General features: G+C 42.0%; 2 protein-coding genes across 4 annotated transcripts in view; one reads left to right on the top strand and one right to left on the bottom strand.

The window, feature by feature from the left end:
* LOC122333966 (glutamine-rich protein 2) overlaps positions 1 to 4,604 on the top strand; it is a 19,318-nt gene extending 14,714 nt beyond the window's left edge. For 2 of the 3 annotated variants that reach the window (XM_043231846.1, XM_043231829.1), the window contains 2 exons: positions 1,778 to 1,897; positions 2,596 to 3,760. In XM_043231846.1, the coding sequence (XP_043087781.1) occupies positions 1,778 to 1,897; positions 2,596 to 2,762 (287 nt within the window). In that variant the 3' untranslated portion in view covers positions 2,763 to 3,760. Of the gene's footprint in view, positions 1 to 1,777; positions 1,898 to 2,595; positions 3,761 to 4,234 lie in introns of those variants that run through there. The other variant, XM_043231837.1, reaches the window with a different exon arrangement.
* On the bottom strand, positions 4,552 to 18,392 carry ubald2 (UBA-like domain containing 2). Its single transcript, XM_043231857.1, has 3 exons — positions 18,139 to 18,392; positions 11,780 to 11,833; positions 4,552 to 7,846 (listed from the first exon to the last, which is right to left on the bottom strand). Exons 1-3 carry the CDS (start codon positions 18,256 to 18,258, stop codon positions 7,490 to 7,492), a joined length of 531 nt encoding a protein of 176 aa, XP_043087792.1. The 5' UTR covers positions 18,259 to 18,392; the 3' UTR covers positions 4,552 to 7,489.

Genomic DNA, 18,392 nt, shown 5'->3' with positions numbered 1-18,392 from the left:
CTGATTCTTGAGCTGTAAGCTGTTCATTGATAGTAGGAACTTCTGTTGTGTTCAAGACAATGTCCAGACTGAAGTCTATACAGGGGCCTCATGGCCCTCATCGTGCTTCTCTTCACGACTCGTTACGCAACGCAACGCATGTTAACATGATAGCATCACAATATCCACCCGAACACTCGACCCACTTTTTGCTCATCTCGGATCTGGACTGCGAGGGCTCCCTGGTAGCCGACAGAGAAGATTACTGAAATTTGGATTTAGAGTTATGTAGAGAGTAGTTGTGTTGTAGGTTTTTTCAGGACTGAGGAAAATAGGACTGAAGGAAGAACAGTAGGGCTTGAGATTGGACTTGTTAGGGGGCCTGGTTTAATGTTGCTTTCTGGAAAGAACCGAACATTTCTGTGTTACATAATAGCAGAGCAGCGATGGAAAACCATCTGGAAGCGACAATAGTTCTGGAGGAAAACTGGTCTCAGACCTTGTCCTTCGTTGTATCACAGAATCAAAGGAAGACGGTTGAAAGTCAATCAAAAGACACTCGCTTGGCAGACAAGCCATGACATGCTTGACCAAGCAAATGTTTGGCAGCTTATCCATGTCATGCAGTAAAGAGTTGATTTATGAGAAAATAGGTCTAGTGTTGAAGGTCAGAAGTTGTTTCCAAACAAAGGACAACAGTCGCATTCTTGAACAAAATATCTGCACAGAGGAACAAGGATGTAGGAACTGTTCAAGACAAATGTGGGCAATCTACTTTAAAACACGTTCTTGAATTTTGTATTTATGATTCTAGAGATCTAGACAGGCGTTGTTGGGGAAGTGGAGGGTTTTGGGGGCGTTCTGCAGGACCAACTTACAGCAAACAATGAACCGGACTATTTAATTGTTGAGCAAATTCACACTAGTGCGTTTTCGTTGTAGAACTTTTTCGCCTGTCATTTACATTACTGTGAGCATGAGCATGACACCATTAACCACGACCCTCCAACTGTCGCTGTTCATTTCTGAATAAAATGCCTACTTTACTACATCAAATCAGTTTTCAGAAGAAAAAACAACCACAACCTCGGTTTTCCTCCTTCGCTCGGAAGTACATTTCTCTCAAAGTAAAATCGGTCACAAAGCTTCGGTTCACACACAATTTAAACACACACTACAGGGGCCAGTTGCATAAATTTAGACACCAGACTCTGACTTGAGAACTTGTTTTACCAGCTAGCATTTGCCGAGAGGTAGCCAGTTTTATTTTTGTAATACAAATAAGACCAATCTACCTTTTCATAACTGAATTTTAAAAGTTATGACCAGTCTTGAGGGAAAAACGTCAAATGACTAACATTTTAAAACTACTAAAAGAGTTTATGCAGAGTTTTAAAATCTCAATTGATTATGAAATCTGGTTGCAAATCTTTGCAGATTACCTTCCCTTAAATCTAAAACACACACTACAGTGTTTGAAAATGGTTTCGCATCACACAAAATATTATTAAGATTGCCAGAGGCAACACCTCAAGCGATCTCACGCTAGCGGCTTTCTGCACTTTTGACGCATTTCGACGTTTTCGACAGGTGCTTTCGTTTTGCTGTAACAGGTGGTGCTGGGGGAGGTGGGGGGTTTAAGAGGAACTCCAATAGCAGGACCAGCTCACATTGAACAGTTAACCAGATTTTGTAAATGTCGAGAAAGCAGCTCAGTGACAGCAGAATCGGCTCGGGTATGAACGAATTGCTGTCATTTCTCTAATGTCTGTCATGTGAATTATCGCTGCTGTCGCAGGCAACTGGAAGAGCAAAGACAAGGTCGGCCGCTCGCAGTCCCAGAGGTCCAGTGGAGCGGATGCCGGCCGAGGAAGTCCAGCGCGGCCACAGAGTGCCAAGACCCACCGCAGCCGCTCAGGTGCGTTATGAGGAGCTGACCTTAAACACACTCACGGCAGCCGAGAATAAAGCCTTTAGAGTTGGCTGTAAATTAACACTGGCTGTTTACAACGCAAGCTATTTTAGTTACAAGGCTAACTTGTTCGAGAGCCGCTAACACTGAGGCGCTGCTCTTGACCTTTGCACTTTAAAGACCCTGGCTATGTCCAAGTTGAGGCTCAGCGGGTTACGACCTGTGTGTATTTCTTATCCACGCCTGAGCTGATAGAGGAGTCAAAATATTCAAGAGTAAACAGAGCTAGGGCGGCTCCCAAGTCAGTACGTGTGAAATGATCTGGTGTTTGCTAAAGTTGCTAAACTGATTCTTGGTTTTTTTTTTTGTGCTTTGGACAAACCCTTAACACTGCGAAGAAGTAAAGTTCACTGTAAAAAGCGTGAAAAGCATTTGTGAAAACGCCTTTAGGTCCACTTAGGTGGCTTTTTATTTCATTCGTACTATCTGCAAGTAAATATTACATGTTAAGATCAAATACACGCGCACGTTCAAGACGCACAAGGCCCTTTTAAGTAGATGTTTTTAACTCATTCTGACATAAGCCTCACATGTTTGTCAGTTTACGAGCTCCAGTTGTACGTGATGCATTTGTGATCGTAACTCACACTTGAATGCTCTTTAACCTTTGACCTTTTCCTCCCGCACCTCCTCCACTCTCGCAGAATCCAGTAGCTCACTCAAAGATCGTCCCCTGTCCTCTATGGACCGTCTGTCCCAGGACGTCCCGCTCCAGACCTCATTCCATGACACCGCCACAGAGCCGAAAGAAGCACTGGAGCTCCACAAAGAGCTCAACCAATCAGAAGAGGAGCCGATAACATCGCTCTAAAGGTCCTCCAATAGGAGCCGCTCCATTGTCCGAATGAAATGTTTACAGCAGTGCTATATTCGTGAACAGAAGGTTCCTCTGCGACCTCCAGAGCATCTATATAAGATTTAATAAATGTTTTTGCATAAACGTCCATTATATCGAATATGCAAAACACTGTCTGTCATCCAATGGGATTAATCATTCGTTTTAATGATTTGTGAGAAGAATTTTAGAAATTGGCCCAGTGCTTTGTTTCAGTACCTGGAATAGATTTAATCCCCGTTTCACCTCAAATCTACCTCTTATTACATATAGCAACTGTTTTACAAACACCACTCGTATCTGTCACTTTTAGTATTCAGTATTATTAATAATGATAATCCGTCCCACTTATGCAGCAGTTGAAAGTATGTTTCTATATTAGCGCTGGTGATGAAATACCTTCATGTTGTAAGCTTTGTTTGGTGCGACTAAGAACTTTTGATGACCTTGTGCATTTAGCTTTATCGTCACCCCATTTTTGTTTTTAGAACAATCTGAGGTCACAGATACAAAGGTACACAGCGTACAATTGTACCATACGCAGACCGCACATTTCCTGTAGCACATCGTAGACCTCATTTCCAAATTACTGACGCAGCGTTTCATAGAGAAAAAACAAATCACGTAGACTGTGGTTGACAACGTGTCGACAAGGTCATTTAAAAAATGTTGTAAATAATGATCAATGGTGTTGTTCTGCTGTAAAATGATAATATATGGTACAAATCAGATAATAGTGATATTACACACACCATGGTACTATTTAATGTATGGAACCATTAATGCAAAAATTGATAGGTTTATGCAGAAATGACAATCTTGCCATTATTTCTCCCAATCCAAAAATCGCTTTTTTCATGGAAAATAATATTGAATTTAACAAAGATACCAACTGCAAAATGTTTGTGATTGTGAATGTAGGGCAGATACTGGGCAGTTAACCACAATAAATATTATGAACCATCATAAAAGTCTTTTGATCAGTTTTTTTTTTTGTTTTGTGTAATTTTTTTCCCCCTTCATTTTTAGACACACGGTCATATACTTTTTGTGCAAAAACTTTTTGGTTAAATATTGTTTGTAGTATTTTCACAAACGGTCACGTATCCAAGAATTGTTTGAATGAACATTTAGAAATTCATTTCTGCTCGTGCATAAAATCAGAAAATTTAACCAAAAATGTGAGAACGGAATGAATGTGTACGAACTGTTCATTAAACCACACTTGTTCTTCGGTACGGTTTTACAGAGAATGGCTTGTACGAAACTCTAAAGTTACAAATGCACGACAATTTAACTAAAAATGTGTAAACGAATCAAACGTGAGCAAATGCACACATATTGAGAATAGATCTACGACTGATCATTAATGGATCAAACTGTCAAATTGATTGACAAACTTGAATTTTACGCAACATTACTTTTACAAACGTAATTTCCTTTTTCAGAGCGCCATCCGTGCAGAAGAGCAGCACGAACATTCTTCGAAGCATCTGCTTTTGCATTCTTCAGATGAAAGCTACGCGACGGTGTCATGTTTGGCTGAAATTATTGCTGCGTCGACGCTCGCCAGCATGTGAAGTTGTGTAATGATGTCCCAGTTTCGGTCACGTAATCGTGCGATTGTTGAGCGAGCGGCTTGAGTGTGTTAACATACCTAGACGGTTACAAAACAAAATCGTTATTAACGGAAATGGGCTGCTGTCGCGTGCAAGAAATCCAGACTCAGCTGTAACGCATTCAAGACAAACAACGTAAACCACACTAGTCATTAAATCATTTATTATGACCTTAATAAAAACACAATGACCTCCAAAATGGTTTCAGATCTTAGCTTTTTTTTGTCAGACATATAAATACAAATCTCAACAAGGGAAAAGAACAAACAGTACAGGAGGGAAATCGATACAAAAGGTTGTTCGCTAACGAATTAGTTTTCTCGATGAAGGAACCGGTCAGTTTTCCTGCCTCTCGATGACTCGCGGCGAATGTTGATCATCTCAGCCGCAGTCTAAACAAACGTCCCCGAAGAACTGAATCACGGCGATCTGAGATCTACGGCAGCGCAACTGTTCAAACAATCAATGCTTGTGCCTTTCAGCGCTCCCGAGAATGACATTTGAGAGTATTGGCCCTGTTGCTATGGGAATCCAACCGAGCGACAGCTGAATAAAATGGAGACGCTTCAGAAACCTCAAGGCACTGGTCAGACAAACTCCAGACACTGACATCAGAGCCACCGCCGTTTGACTTCAGACTCGCATCTCTTGCGCCACTTCAACAGAAATCGTCTTAGCAGGAATGACCTTCTGCCCAGATGGCTACGAAACACTTATTGTCAACCTTTGGAGACCAACATGCTAGGTTTCTTTCTACACAGCAAACAACAGCCACCAGATGTGGCGGAAGACCAAACAATTATCTGCCATTATCGTTCTAGTGGCGTTTTCCAAAAAACCAAGAGTACTTTTTTCGCATTTCGCATGCATTTTCTGGGCCAAAACACAGATGCTGATCTATCATCTATGATTAAATCAAAATGGCTAACGTTTAAAATGGACCAGAGTTAGAATTAGACGCCATATTTAGGTTGGTACTGAAGGAAGCTGCGAGTTTATTCGGCGACTGGCGTTTCGTAATCGGCGAGCAGAACAAACGCATGTAGTTTGTCACAAATAAAAAAAATAAGTTAAATTTAACTTTCGCAGATTCATTCTTTAGCCGCTTAAAGCGTACAAAAAGTTTGTAAATGAACTCATGATTCGATAACTTAATTTTATTTTTTTAGCAATGGTATAATTTAACAAAATGGGTTGCGCGCACAAATTCGTCCTGCTTCTGTTGAAGTTTACGAAAAACGAACGGTTTTGTAGACATTTGCACTTAAATTGAACAGAATTCTCCATTTAACATTTGCAAATAGTCACGTTTAAATCATGACCTGAGAAACAAACGCAAACAGGATGAATTTGGGAAATAGTTCGTAAAATGAAGTTTAAATAGCAAATAGTTAACAATTGTTTTCTTTGCATTTAGGCTTGTCGGTAAAATTTAACCAAGACGATCTCATGCCAATTAGTATATATTTCACTAGGTGGCTACTTCGTAAAATTCCTCACGTCATAGGTTTTGTAAAAAAAATAAAATTATATATATTTTTTTTATACAGATTTTTACATTAGTATGAATGACCGCCCCTAACCATTTAATTGTCCTCAATGACAAAATAATCTGTCTTCAATTCATGATTTACTATTTGTTCTTGCATAAATCGCCCCATCAAATTAACGCTGAAATTCAAAAAAATCGTTTTTTACGAAATTACAACTTGAAAATTCAAAATGAATACCAAAAAAACAATACGTTTTCGGAGCATGTCTGATCAACTAAACAACCAACGTAACAAAAAAAGTATGTTTATCCCCTCGCAGCCTCGTTTACAGTCGCCTCACAATAAATATGGCGTCCGGCCTGACCGAGGTTCACGCTAAACCAAGAATTCAACCCGCGAGACGGCAAAAGTGATTGTCTAAGATGAACGAATGTAGGGAAGGAGACGTCATGCGAAACTAAAGAAACGCGTCATCTCAGAAAATCTGGGGTCTAGGTCTCTGATCTGGGGTCGGCCTTCCCGCTCGATTGCATCAAGATCAGTGCGCCACAGACGCCACCGTGTGACGCCCGATCGGCCCTCGTCCGCCGAGACGTCTCGCCGCTTTCACACAGCGCGCTGGGCAGAGAGCGTGAGGTATTTGAGCCTTCGGTCGCAGCAGCTCACACAGAGAGCCCATTCAGCCGCCGGAGGTAGGATCAGGCCACGGCTGGGGCTGAGGTAGGTGGAGCTGAGCTTTACTACACCGGCGGTGCTGGGCGCTCGGCTCTAGCATTTTTAGTTCTTGGGGTTGGAAAAAAAAATGAAACGAATACAAAACAAACTTTTTCCCGTATTCCTCCACGACGCTTTTAGTTTAAACGCAAGCTTTCCTGATTTAACCGCGGTTGCGAATTAGCCGAACACGAATAAGCTCTAACCAGGATTATTGCATTCCATTTACATCTGGACCAATGGTTTTTGTCGATTCGGAATTCAATTCAACCCGACGCACCGCGCATTTCGAACAAACAAAAGGTGGCTGATCGTCTCGCGACAGCCTCTGTTAAGGACTCGGTAGACGCTAGTCGCACAGAAACGTCCTCCTGATGCTTCCTGGGATGCAGAACGGCGCGATCGCCGTGATATGTGATTCAGTCTCACTGTTCGTCAGCCGTTTTATTGCGAGTGCTTGTTGCCGACACAGCGCTACGGAGGAGGAGAGAGTCCGAATACGGCGAGCGAACGGAGAGTCGCACGTTCGTCCAGACCGTCCGCTGCCGACAACTCCGTGGCTTTCTTTCGCCGTTGGATAGCGAAAAAAACAAAAGAGAGAGGCTTCTTTGGGACTCTAACGTCCTCTTAATAACGTCCAGAATTTTTCCTCATAGTGGTTCGTCCCAGGTTCGGAGAGAAATGAAATCGACGGGTAGATCAAAACGAGATCTCCGAAAAGAAGAGAGATTGTTCGTCTTTAGAAAACTGAAAGAAAGAGTACCGCGTCTTTCCCCCTTGGCCATCCAAAGTCTCCGTGAGTATACTCCCGCCCCGTTAAAACGCGTATCCCACCCCACCCCCTCCCTCCGAATCACACCCCACCCGGAGCAGAGTCTCATCTCTGGCCGTGCAGGGCTGAAATGACGGGCGTCTGCTGGCCGTTGGCGGGCTGAGAGACGGGGGGCCACGTGGGCGGCTGGTGCATGTGATGGTGGTGGTGATGGAGGACGTGGTGGCCCGTGGGAGAGGACGGCGGCAGCCACGCCGGCTGGTGGTTGGGGGGCGAGGAGGCCCAGAAAGAGCCGAATCCCTGCGCCGAGGAGTGGGGAGGAGGAGAACAGGCCATGGACACCTGGGCCGAAGCGCCGGCTCCGCTGCCGCCCGCGCATTCGGACGTCCGCAGCTTGGAGAACATGGTGATGGCGTCGGGGAAGTTGGGCGGCGTGGCGGGGGTGTTGCGTGGAGTGCACATCTGAACACAAACAAAAACACAAAAAAAACAACTCTGTTTATCTGATCCTACGGAACAGCAGATACACACATGCAGCCAGCAGCCTCATAGGATGTGTCCCATGATATGAGGCTTGTAATTGTATCGCGCACAGATGCAAAAGTCAGCTACAAATAAGGCATTATGAGCCGCAGAGCTCCTAAAAAAAAAAAAGGATGCTCGCTGCACGACAGACAGAAAAAGACTGTGCTGGGCATCAGTCCCATGATTCCCATATAGCGTGAGATCTGTTTGCACAGGAGGCGCTCTCTGCCATCCCTGTGTTATGAAGGAAAACTAGGCCACATAATTGACAGCAGCTTCAGCTCCTGATAACAGCTCCTTTAATAACCACCCCACACACACACACACACACACACACACACACACACACACACACACACACACACACACACACACACACACACACACGTGCAGATCAGGTGACTGATATGAGAGCAGGAAGCGTTTGTCAGCGGAGGAGCTTATTAAGTTTTATTTCTCCAGAGCAGCTCTGATGCCGGTCAAAGGGACAAACACGCATCCGTCTGTTAAGTAGGTCATCCAGACAGCGGCTTCAGCGTGGATATAAACACCCAAAGGTCACATCTTCACCCTCTTCTGTGTTTACATCAACACCGCGTCTGGAAAAACACCACTCTGTTTTTTCAATCGTGTTTTCGTGTCCACTTGTGTCCACACTTGTTAAAAAGGCAATAACGCGGCTTAAGAATCGAATGCATTTTTTACCAAATGCATTCTTAATAAAATAAAGTCCGTTTAGCTTTTTTTTGGCAGGATATACAGCTGCATATTAAGCACTATTTAGACAATAACGATAACTGTAAAGAGGATGATATTACCGTACGTTTCTTCTAAGCTCGTTACAGCAGGATGGATTCTGATTGGCTGTCAACGGTTTTAATCGTTCATCAGCAGGAGAAAAAAAAAAACGTTCTGGACATTATTCTGTGCTTTTATCGTTATAGTCAAGGTGTGAAAATGTTTTATATAATATTGAGAAAGACTTTTACGACTACATCTTTATGGTTATCTTTATATATCGTCCGTGACGTCTACTGGCCTTTAGCCAGCGTTTTAATAATATTTGGAAATGTTATAAGTAACATGACAAAAACTACAGTCACTGACAAAAGCGGAGACATAAATGTTGCGTAAATTTACGCACAATACTGTATGTGTTACTAAATATTATAACACGTCAATTTAAATATGCCATTTAACTTATATTAAAACCCATTTTATATCATGACCTAGGAATGTTCCAGATTCAATACAAGTTAAGCGATAAAGTCACGAATGGAAGTTTAGTTTAGTATTTTTGTTACACGGCAGTAAATACGTGATTCGAGCTGAAGAACAAGCACGGGGAGCGTTTTGCTACAAGACTCGCTTTTCAAAGACAGTCAAAACAGTGTGCGCTGGGCCCAGCCGGGAGCTCAGAGGACCTGTTTGAAGCCCGCGGGCCTTACTATAGCGCCCTGCACCACCTCGAGAGAGAGAGAGAGAGAGAGAGAGAGAGTCAAGAGCAGATGTGTGCCAATAACAGCCTGGTTCAGCAGGTTCCTCTACAGGAAGACAGGTCCAGACTCGTGCCGCAGCTGATATAACTACAGACCGCTAACACTGGGGGAAAAAAAACGGACTGGGGTTTACTTTAAAACTATTTTCTCTCAGAAACGTATCCAACTACCTTTATTCACACTATGTTGCACTTTGATATTACATAAATGCTTAATTAAGCTTTTTAACGTTATTATAACTATTAAAACTGATTTGTGTGCCTTTCAGATAATTTTAGCACTAAAATAATAATTATTTGGATTAAATACAAGTTTTGTTTACATAATGTGTGCATAGTGTATATATATTAAAATATAGTATATATTTAGGAAAAATAGGTTGTGTGTATATATATATATATATATATATATATATATATATATATATATATATATATATATATATATATATATATATATATATATATATATATATATATATATACACACATATGCACAATTAATATTTTATATATACTCTGTGTGTATTTATATACATACATATTATGTAAAAAAATTATTGGAATTATTAAACAAAAAACTGAACTGTATCATGAATTATTTGTAAAAATGTGCATTTCGATGCTTTGGTATGAAAAATGTTACGAATATTCCTTCAGGAGGAAAAAAAGAAATCATTAAAGCAAATCTTAAAAAAAGAAAAAGATACTAACAGTCCACTTAAAAAAAACTAACAAAAAAAAAGTGTATATTTATTTCTTTATTTTGTGAGGAGAGCAGAATGGAAATGACTCATAAACATGTACATCTGCGGCCCTCAGGAAATGGGTCCTGTGTGTTTATAAATGACTTCATTGTTGACTGCATCTGTATCACACACACACACACACACACACACACACACACACACACACACACACACACGCGCTTCTGATCCAATCAGAGCCTGCTCTTGTTTTTGCCCCGCCCATTTGCCCATATACGGCCCCCAGCTGCATGACGTAATGGCTGCTCTCAAAATAAAAACAAACACAGATAGACTTCCTGCCTCTGCCGTTCTCGAACACACTCCCCTCACACACAGCCAGAGAGAAAAAAAAGAAACACACACACACACACAAACACAGATTCAGGCACGCACATGTCGTGGGTGGAGGCTGACGTCAATCTTTTAAAACGCAGCACAACTGCAAGAATCATATCGCAGCTTGTCCGCAGAGACTGGTTTTGCGAGAAGAAAAACGGATTGCATAACCCTCAGCAGACTGCAAAAACGTCTGGGGTTTTTTTTTCAGAAAGGAAACAGCACGGCTCGTGCTTTAGCAGTCCGATGAAGAAGTCAAAAACAGCTGCGTCTGCGAGTACAGACCCAAAAATCAGGTTTAGACTGTGGATGGATCTAGCCTGTCCGTCCCAGATATAAAGCGGACGAAACTCTTCTTCATTCACTCTGGCGTCATACGTGTTCATGAACGCTAAAAATAGTAACAAGCATCTCTTTGTGCTCCATCCAGCTGTTTTTCAACAATAAAAAAAAAGAGCGACAGATTTAAAACGCTCTACACAAGACACAAATAGCGCTACTGTATCAAACATGCGAGAGATTTTCAGTATTTTAAAGTTATGATGCTAAAGCTAATACCACGATATTTATAATAAAATAGTTAACATTTTTGTGTTGCACAGAATTTGCTCTTTGGGTTTTTTTAAGCAATGTGTGGTAATGTTATGTCAGATTTATTTACACACTTTTTCATTCATATTTGGAGGCGTTTTGTTTTTATATTCCCAGGTCTAACCCAAATGTAATATGTAAAGAATTTTATCGATAAGAAACAAATAAAGATTTATTTAGAAATGACCAAAAACGTATACAACATAGTGTTTTTACGTATTTTATCTTTTTATGTTTCAAAAACAGTTTTACTTTGTATTTCAGATAGTGAAATTAACCAAAACGTTTTTATGGTTTCGGTCAAGAAAAACACAGCTTGAAATGCATTCTGGGATGCATATACAAGTGCATATGCAACGCTTAGAAATTTGGTTAAAATATCTAAAAAGGCCGTTTAATATCCTCCCTGTTGTATTAATAATTCAAAACTTCCTTCCTAGTCGACGGAGACCGTTTACTGAAAATGTCTTGCGAAAACAACTCTGGCCTGGATATGACACCGACTTTCATCTGAGAGACGCTGGAAACCGGGCATAAAGAAGCCCCGAATAGAGCAAGTGTATTTCAGGGCCCTTTAATAATATCAGCGGCCTTCAGGAAGTCCAGCCCCTCATTATCCTCTCGGATGCTACGTAGCCTGACGACAATGACAGGATGCTCTTTTTCCTCCTCTCTCTCCGAACCAAACACACTTACCATCTGGTGGTGACTGGGGATGTTGGCCTCCTGGAAAAAGGAGCTCAGAGCCGTCTGCGGAAAGAGAGAGAGAGAGAAAGAGACAGGGATGAGCGCTGGAGGGATCCGCGTCACGACACCAACGAGCAGAACAACATCCGGTTGGGAAAGGGGCCGCTCCGCCGCCGAACGAGGGTTTCTGAACGGTCGCGGGATTCTGGGAACTTTTATAACGAAGCGCCGAGCCCAAAATTCTCGTCTGACATTTCCGCACGTTCAAAAATAAATCATTCGTGGTTACACGGCTGCTTTAAAAACCATCATAAAACAAAAGTACTAAAACAAAACACCTTAGCAACCTCAAAACTACAACATGCTGCTATATTTTGCACAGATGAGCCCTTATGACTCAATACATTTCCCCTCGCTCTTCAAATACACGAGGGCACACGCAATCGTTTCCAATAAGGAATTCATATTTTTAATAAACACGAGGACTTAATCGTTGTCGGAAGTCGCACCAAATGACATTTTACCTACACAAACCTCAACTTAAGTATCTGATATTTTATCATCATCATCATCATCATCATTCCCTATTTCATGTTTCCGTCTGCTGGGTCGCAGCACATTTCATCCGAGACAAAATGGTTTTAAATATTTATTAAAAGACTCCTTTATGAATAATTTAACCAAACATTCAGCCTTCGACAAAAGCCAACCCAAAAAGAATACGGTTTTCCTTTCAAGATATTTTTAAAGCCTATTCCTTCATTACGATATCGGGAGAGCTTCAATAGTGACATTATGACCTTTTATTGAAAAATGGTGTATTCAATACACTGTAACTTAAAGCATTATGCCGACAAATGAATCTTTAAAAACAGACTGCGATGAAGCGTCGCAATCGATCTACAAAAACCTTTATTAAATGTACATTTGTAACTCCACACTTTGCATTACATCAGACTGGAGTGACACAAAGCTAGTTACAATGGAAAAGAAGGCCATCATAATAAATCGCTTTTACGATACGATAAAGCTCTGAACTCCACATACGGTCAAAATATTGCCCAGCGCGCTCGTGTCTGGTCTTCTCTCGCTCTAACCCCGCGTCTGGTAACACTTCCCTCGGCGAGCTCTTTCCCCCCCCCTCCGCCCGGCCCCTTCCCCCTCTCCTGTCTTTATCTGTCTTTCGCCCGCTCTCTCGTTTTGTTTAACAGCAGCCACGGCGAGCGCAGGAATGTCTGCGGCTTGACGTGACACACATATCAAGACGAACTCGCCGATCCGCCATTGTTTCTGCTGCTCCAGAACCACGGAGTTCTTTGTCATCAGATCTTCTCCGTCCCTCCCCCAAACACCGTCATGTGTACAGAGACCGTTCCCATTCAAGTGCTCGACTATTGCTCATTTCCTACCGCACACACACACACGCACACACACATGCGGTTATGGCTCTAAACAATGCCCGCTTGTACCTCAGAGCATCTGTATTGTGTTAACGCTGGCAGTGACCGCTAAAGGAGGATTCCTCGACCTGGCATCCGCGCTAACAATGAGTCTACGCCGAGGTGAACGGCTAAATAATACACACAGGCCGGCTTTTCATCCCAGATAGTGTAATACTGTAGTGTTCGCTCACATTTGCGAAACTGGCCAATAGCGAGCATGGGCTCAGCCGATTATCGGCACAGTAACTAAGCAGGTTATCGGTATCGGTAGTTTTCAAAACCGATACTGATAAAAAGAGCAATTAAAGAGTTTTTGCCAGAGCCCCCGTTGTTCTTCATTTTTACAACAATTTGCATTTTACACAAGGTTCAAAACGATATTCCACTCGTACCGACGAAAGATCTGGGGTTTCTAGGAATCGCATGTTAAAAGGTTTTTGTAACCACGTTCTTTCCAGTGGAAATAGTAGTAGATATGCGACGCCTGGTTAAGTGGCAACTGTTGAGATTTAATTCAGAGCTTTTACAAACTAATCGAGAAGTGGGTATAATTTAAGTATATCGGGCCATTTTCCCAGGCAAAACGCAAGCCGTTTTAAAAGGACCTCATGTGAGGATCACTTCGCAAAGGACCCAAGCCGAAGGCCCAATTTTTCCTTCAAAATTTTGTCGATTTTCTTTCATTCCACAATTCATTAGTATATTAAGTAAAGATGATGTTCCATGAAGACATTTTGTACATTTCTTAATGTAAATTACTAACCGGCATTATTTAGAACTTCAAGATATTCTAACGGCTATATCTCGGCCAAATATGGTCCTATCCTAAAAAAAAACACTCAGATTTCGGAAGATGCATAAATCTCTATTTCCAAAAAACCCTTACGACTGGTTTTGCAGGTCAAGGGTTTAATAGGGCTTAGATTTAATCCCAATTGCTCCAAAGTCGTTATGTTTTTCCACTTTAACCGATCACAGACATTTCTATTGAATAACGCAACGGACAGAAATTCTGTGCATTATAAAAAAAAGCATCCAAACCAAACTGAAAACAAATCAAGGATCATTTTAAACCATTTTGAATTTGTTATTTTGTCACACGTAGGCTGCGCTGGAAGTACACTGGAAATTCTTGACTTGACTTTAACAACACTTTTGTTAAATCAAGCTAACGCAAAGTCACTGAGTCGCAATTTAATAACGTTATAAAACCGCAATACACATTAAATACGTTTTTGACGCGTACATAAACAATACAGTGTTCAGTTGGCCCACACCTGTATCGTCGCCTAAACTGCGTTCATAATTACGACGGACAATTGTGACCACCGTCCGTTTCACACACAGAGGCTCTCTGCGAACGATTTCTGCCGCTCCGGTGGGGAATAAGCGTGTCCAGAACAAGCCCGCAGAGAGCCAGCTCACCAACACGCGGCGCGCTCACAATAAACCAGGTCAGCGATGAGCAGAAAGGAGCAGAGACGGATGGAGAACCCACACAGAAGCTGCTAGAACGAATCACGCTCTACTTCGCTCCGAGAATAGCAACAAACACTTGAAAATGTCACCGGTGGCATTTTCACGCTCGGTTTCGACGGCGTTCCACACTGTTTGTTTCTGACCCGCGACGGGTTTGCATGGCAACAGAGCGACAGATGTTTACCGCCGTCGCTAGGTAACGGCTTCACCGTTTTATTCATGCTCTCGTCCCTTCGGTTTTACTACCACTTGCGTCCGTCGCCGATGCACGAGACGAAATGAAGTGAAGTTATGTTTACAAGCTGGCAAACTAAGAAAAACCTAGAGGCGACTGAATCAAAAGTCTAGCTTTACGAGACCGTTCTCATGGCGTGTAAGCTTTAGCCTGCTCTCCGTCCCGGTGAAGGAAGATCAGAAGGTTAAGAGCGGACCTCTCCGACTCCTTCATGCGTCACCGAAGCTACGCGAGATCCAGAGGGGACGCTCGTCCTAGACGCGCACTTGGCGCGGTCAATCACGCGCTAGTACCAACCCCAGAGAGAGAGAGAGAGAGAGACCCCGTTAGACCACCTGTTCAAAGCACGGCGGCCACAACAGATCCCTCAGGAGGAGATATATATCGGAGAAACCATATGGACGCTGCAGAAACTTCAGGGTAAACACAGCTGAATCGAGAACGTCAAAGCTGGCAGTGTAAACACGAGAGTAACTGTTGGTGAAGGTGTGGTTGACTTCCTTTTTCACAATCGAAGAGAGAAAAAAAAAAAAGCAAAAGTTACCAAACACTAACCACAGTGACGTGTATGAGGCAACAGCAGCAAGCCCTCGTACAAACTAGTGCACTGTACACAATATGTATACAGGAACATATGTTTTTGTTTAAATAATATGTTTTGTACCGCGTATATATAAATACACACAGATTTTCACAAAATGTTGTTTGTATATTAAATACATTTATAAATAATGCATGTAAATATTTTCTAAATATATACTTCGTGTATCTGTATTTATACGCTCATAATAAATATACACAGTATGCACACACACACACACACACACATCCTATATATGGGAGTTATTAATGCACCGGAGATAAATATTTAGGCTGAATTTAAATATTCCTTACTAAAGTAGGCAACAGCATATCAGACTTCACAGTCAAAAAAAACAATTAATATATAAAAATAGCAGTGAAACGCTGCAACTGACACTTTTGGTAGAACTGACTGAATTAAGGCTTATTTTAACGAAATGTAACAAATTAAACGATCTGAAATTAAATAAAAAATTAAATAAATAATAATTAATTAATTACTTAATAATAAAAATAAATAAATTTAAAAATTTAAAAAAATCCCACACTAAATTTTTAACGAAGCCAACCTGCACACGATGAATGAAGTGTGTTTTGATTACATATAAAATACTCAAAATAAAATAGAAATTAAAAACGTTTCGTAAAGTGACTACGAAGAACTAACCACTGAGAGAATATATGTTACGCGATTTCTGAAAGAAAGGGAAAAAAAACATGTAGTATACTGTGAAGGCTTCTTTCGGTCAAGAGATCAAAAAAAGGTCATGCCTTTTCATCTCATAATTCTGAATGTTTAACTCGCAATAAAAAAAAATAAAAAAACAACGTTAACCCCCCCAAAAAGTCAGAATATTAAACCATTTTTCATCCAATTTTTGTTCAAATCACCCACACTACTCTACAAACAAAAATCCCACAATGCATTGCCCTCAACTTAACTGGCCAAGTGACGCGGCATGATTGGTCCGTCCAACAAAACGATATTTTAAAATCAAATTCAGACTGATAACCGGATGCCACCAGCCAAATTAAATACGCGCGTGACAAGGTCATGTGACACCAGCGGCGTACTACTCTTTGAAATGTTTGCCGCTATCAATTAAAGCCGCCTCGCGTGCTATTCTCTTCAAAAACAGGCAGCATCCAGTCCAAACACAGCCTGCTGGGAGTAGAGTAAACTTTACCCTACTTAGGGCCGAGCCGAAGGGAAATCGACTCACTCTTTGGCTTGCTACGCTCGTGTGTACTTCATAAACAGTGCGCACACTAACTAGTCGAACCAGTTTGCGTACTGTACCGTACTGTACTCGACAAAACGACCAACCGACGCGAGCGATGAAAGCGCGCTCGGGTTCATTCGGCTGCATTTTCAGCTGGGAATGTAAATGGAGCAAAAAAAAAAAAGCGAGCGCGAGTGTGTTGCGACAGCGCTGATGAGATCGCTTCTGAGGCATGTCCGTTTGTGGCAAACACTTCCTCCTTACAGGAAACACTCGAAACAGCCGCACCGCGCTCCGAGTGCGAGCTGCTGCAACAAAACGGGTTCGGCTCGCGTTAATAAACCACCAAATAACTAATATGACATGCAGTAGCCATTGCGTGCTAGTGCTTGACGTGACTGGCTGGTAATATTCTGACTGCTGTACTTCAGTGTATTATTAATATGACAGCTGCGTCTGGTCACATCGAATATCTATCCGTCTCTATCTGTTCATGTGCGCAATCAGGTTATGGGTTCAGTTCTCAATATAATGATAACATGTGTATGCTAATATATATGCGTGAAGTTTACATAATACAGTGTGTGACCTGTGTAGTATACTTAATATGTAGGCACACAAACATATAGTATATATATTGCATCTGTGTGTATTTATACACATACACACACGTTCATGTATTATGTAAACATAACGTTCATTTTGGATGTGACTCATCGTTTGACAGCACTAATATATATATATATATATATATATATATATATATATATATATATATATATATATATATATATATATATATATATATATATATATATATATATTACACTCTAATCCTTTATCCATCCATCCATCCAGGGTTCTGTTTATCTCTTTATCCTCCATATAAATGTACATTCGCCTCTTTATACATCTACATAGCCATCCATTTTCAACGTGCACGGCAATAATGTCTCTAATAAGTCTCCCTGGGCAGCTTTGACGTGATTTACGCGACTAGAAACGCATCTTTGTTCGAGTGTCTTGCTGTGCATCACGCAAGTAGATAATCTCGGCGAGCGTGGACTCCCAACACAAAGCTGCTCTGCCTAATTTGTTTCCTTAAAGAGCCAGACTGACCTTGCTAACCGGCTAACGGCAGGCTAGCCCTCACAATGGCACGAAAACACGGGCCACCTGAAGCCGAGACAGAAGCGCCGTTCGCTAGTAAACAAACGGGACGTGACTTTGTGTAAGGCGGGGGACGCAGCACGACGGTAAAGCTGCCGCGAACGGACGCTCGCGGCTGTCTCGAGAGCACCGAGCAGGTCGCGGAGATGTGACACGCAGCCCGCCCTCAAAATAGCCCTAGACGCCGGGATGAAACGCGTCGCGGCGCTATCGATTATTAATCTCCGGTTAAGTTACCTCGAACTGCCAGTGCGCCGCCTGCAGAAGCTGCTTCGCCTGATCCGCCGCGCAGCCCGCGGTCAAAACAAACTGGTTAATCATCACTTGGTGCCTCAGCTCGTCCATGTTCACCGACATCGTCGCTGATCGCTCCTCCGCGACTCCCGGGACCGGAAAGCTCCGTGTGTGTGTTCGTTGAAAGCGAGCGTCGCAGCCAGGCCCTTCTTCTTTCACGCTCTCGCCTCGCTCGCCTTCCAGTAACAACAAATATC

Source organism: Puntigrus tetrazona, chromosome 3 (genome assembly GCF_018831695.1).
Source record: "Puntigrus tetrazona isolate hp1 chromosome 3, ASM1883169v1, whole genome shotgun sequence".
NCBI lineage: Eukaryota > Metazoa > Chordata > Actinopteri > Cypriniformes > Cyprinidae > Puntigrus > Puntigrus tetrazona.
This window is presented reverse-complemented; position numbering and strand designations above follow the sequence as displayed.

Excerpts from the sequence above, each read along its gene's own strand:
- ubald2 (XM_043231857.1), bottom strand. The coding sequence starts at position 18,258 with ATGTCGGTGAACATGGACGAGCTGAGGCACCAAGTGATGATTAACCAG. Across the intron at positions 11,834-18,138 it reads CGGCGCACTGGCAGTTCGAG|ACGGCTCTGAGCTCCTTTTT; the intron begins GTAACTTAACCG and ends CTCTTTCCGCAG. Across the intron at positions 7,847-11,779 it reads TCCCCAGTCACCACCAGATG|ATGTGCACTCCACGCAACAC; the intron begins GTAAGTGTGTTT and ends GTTTGTGTTCAG.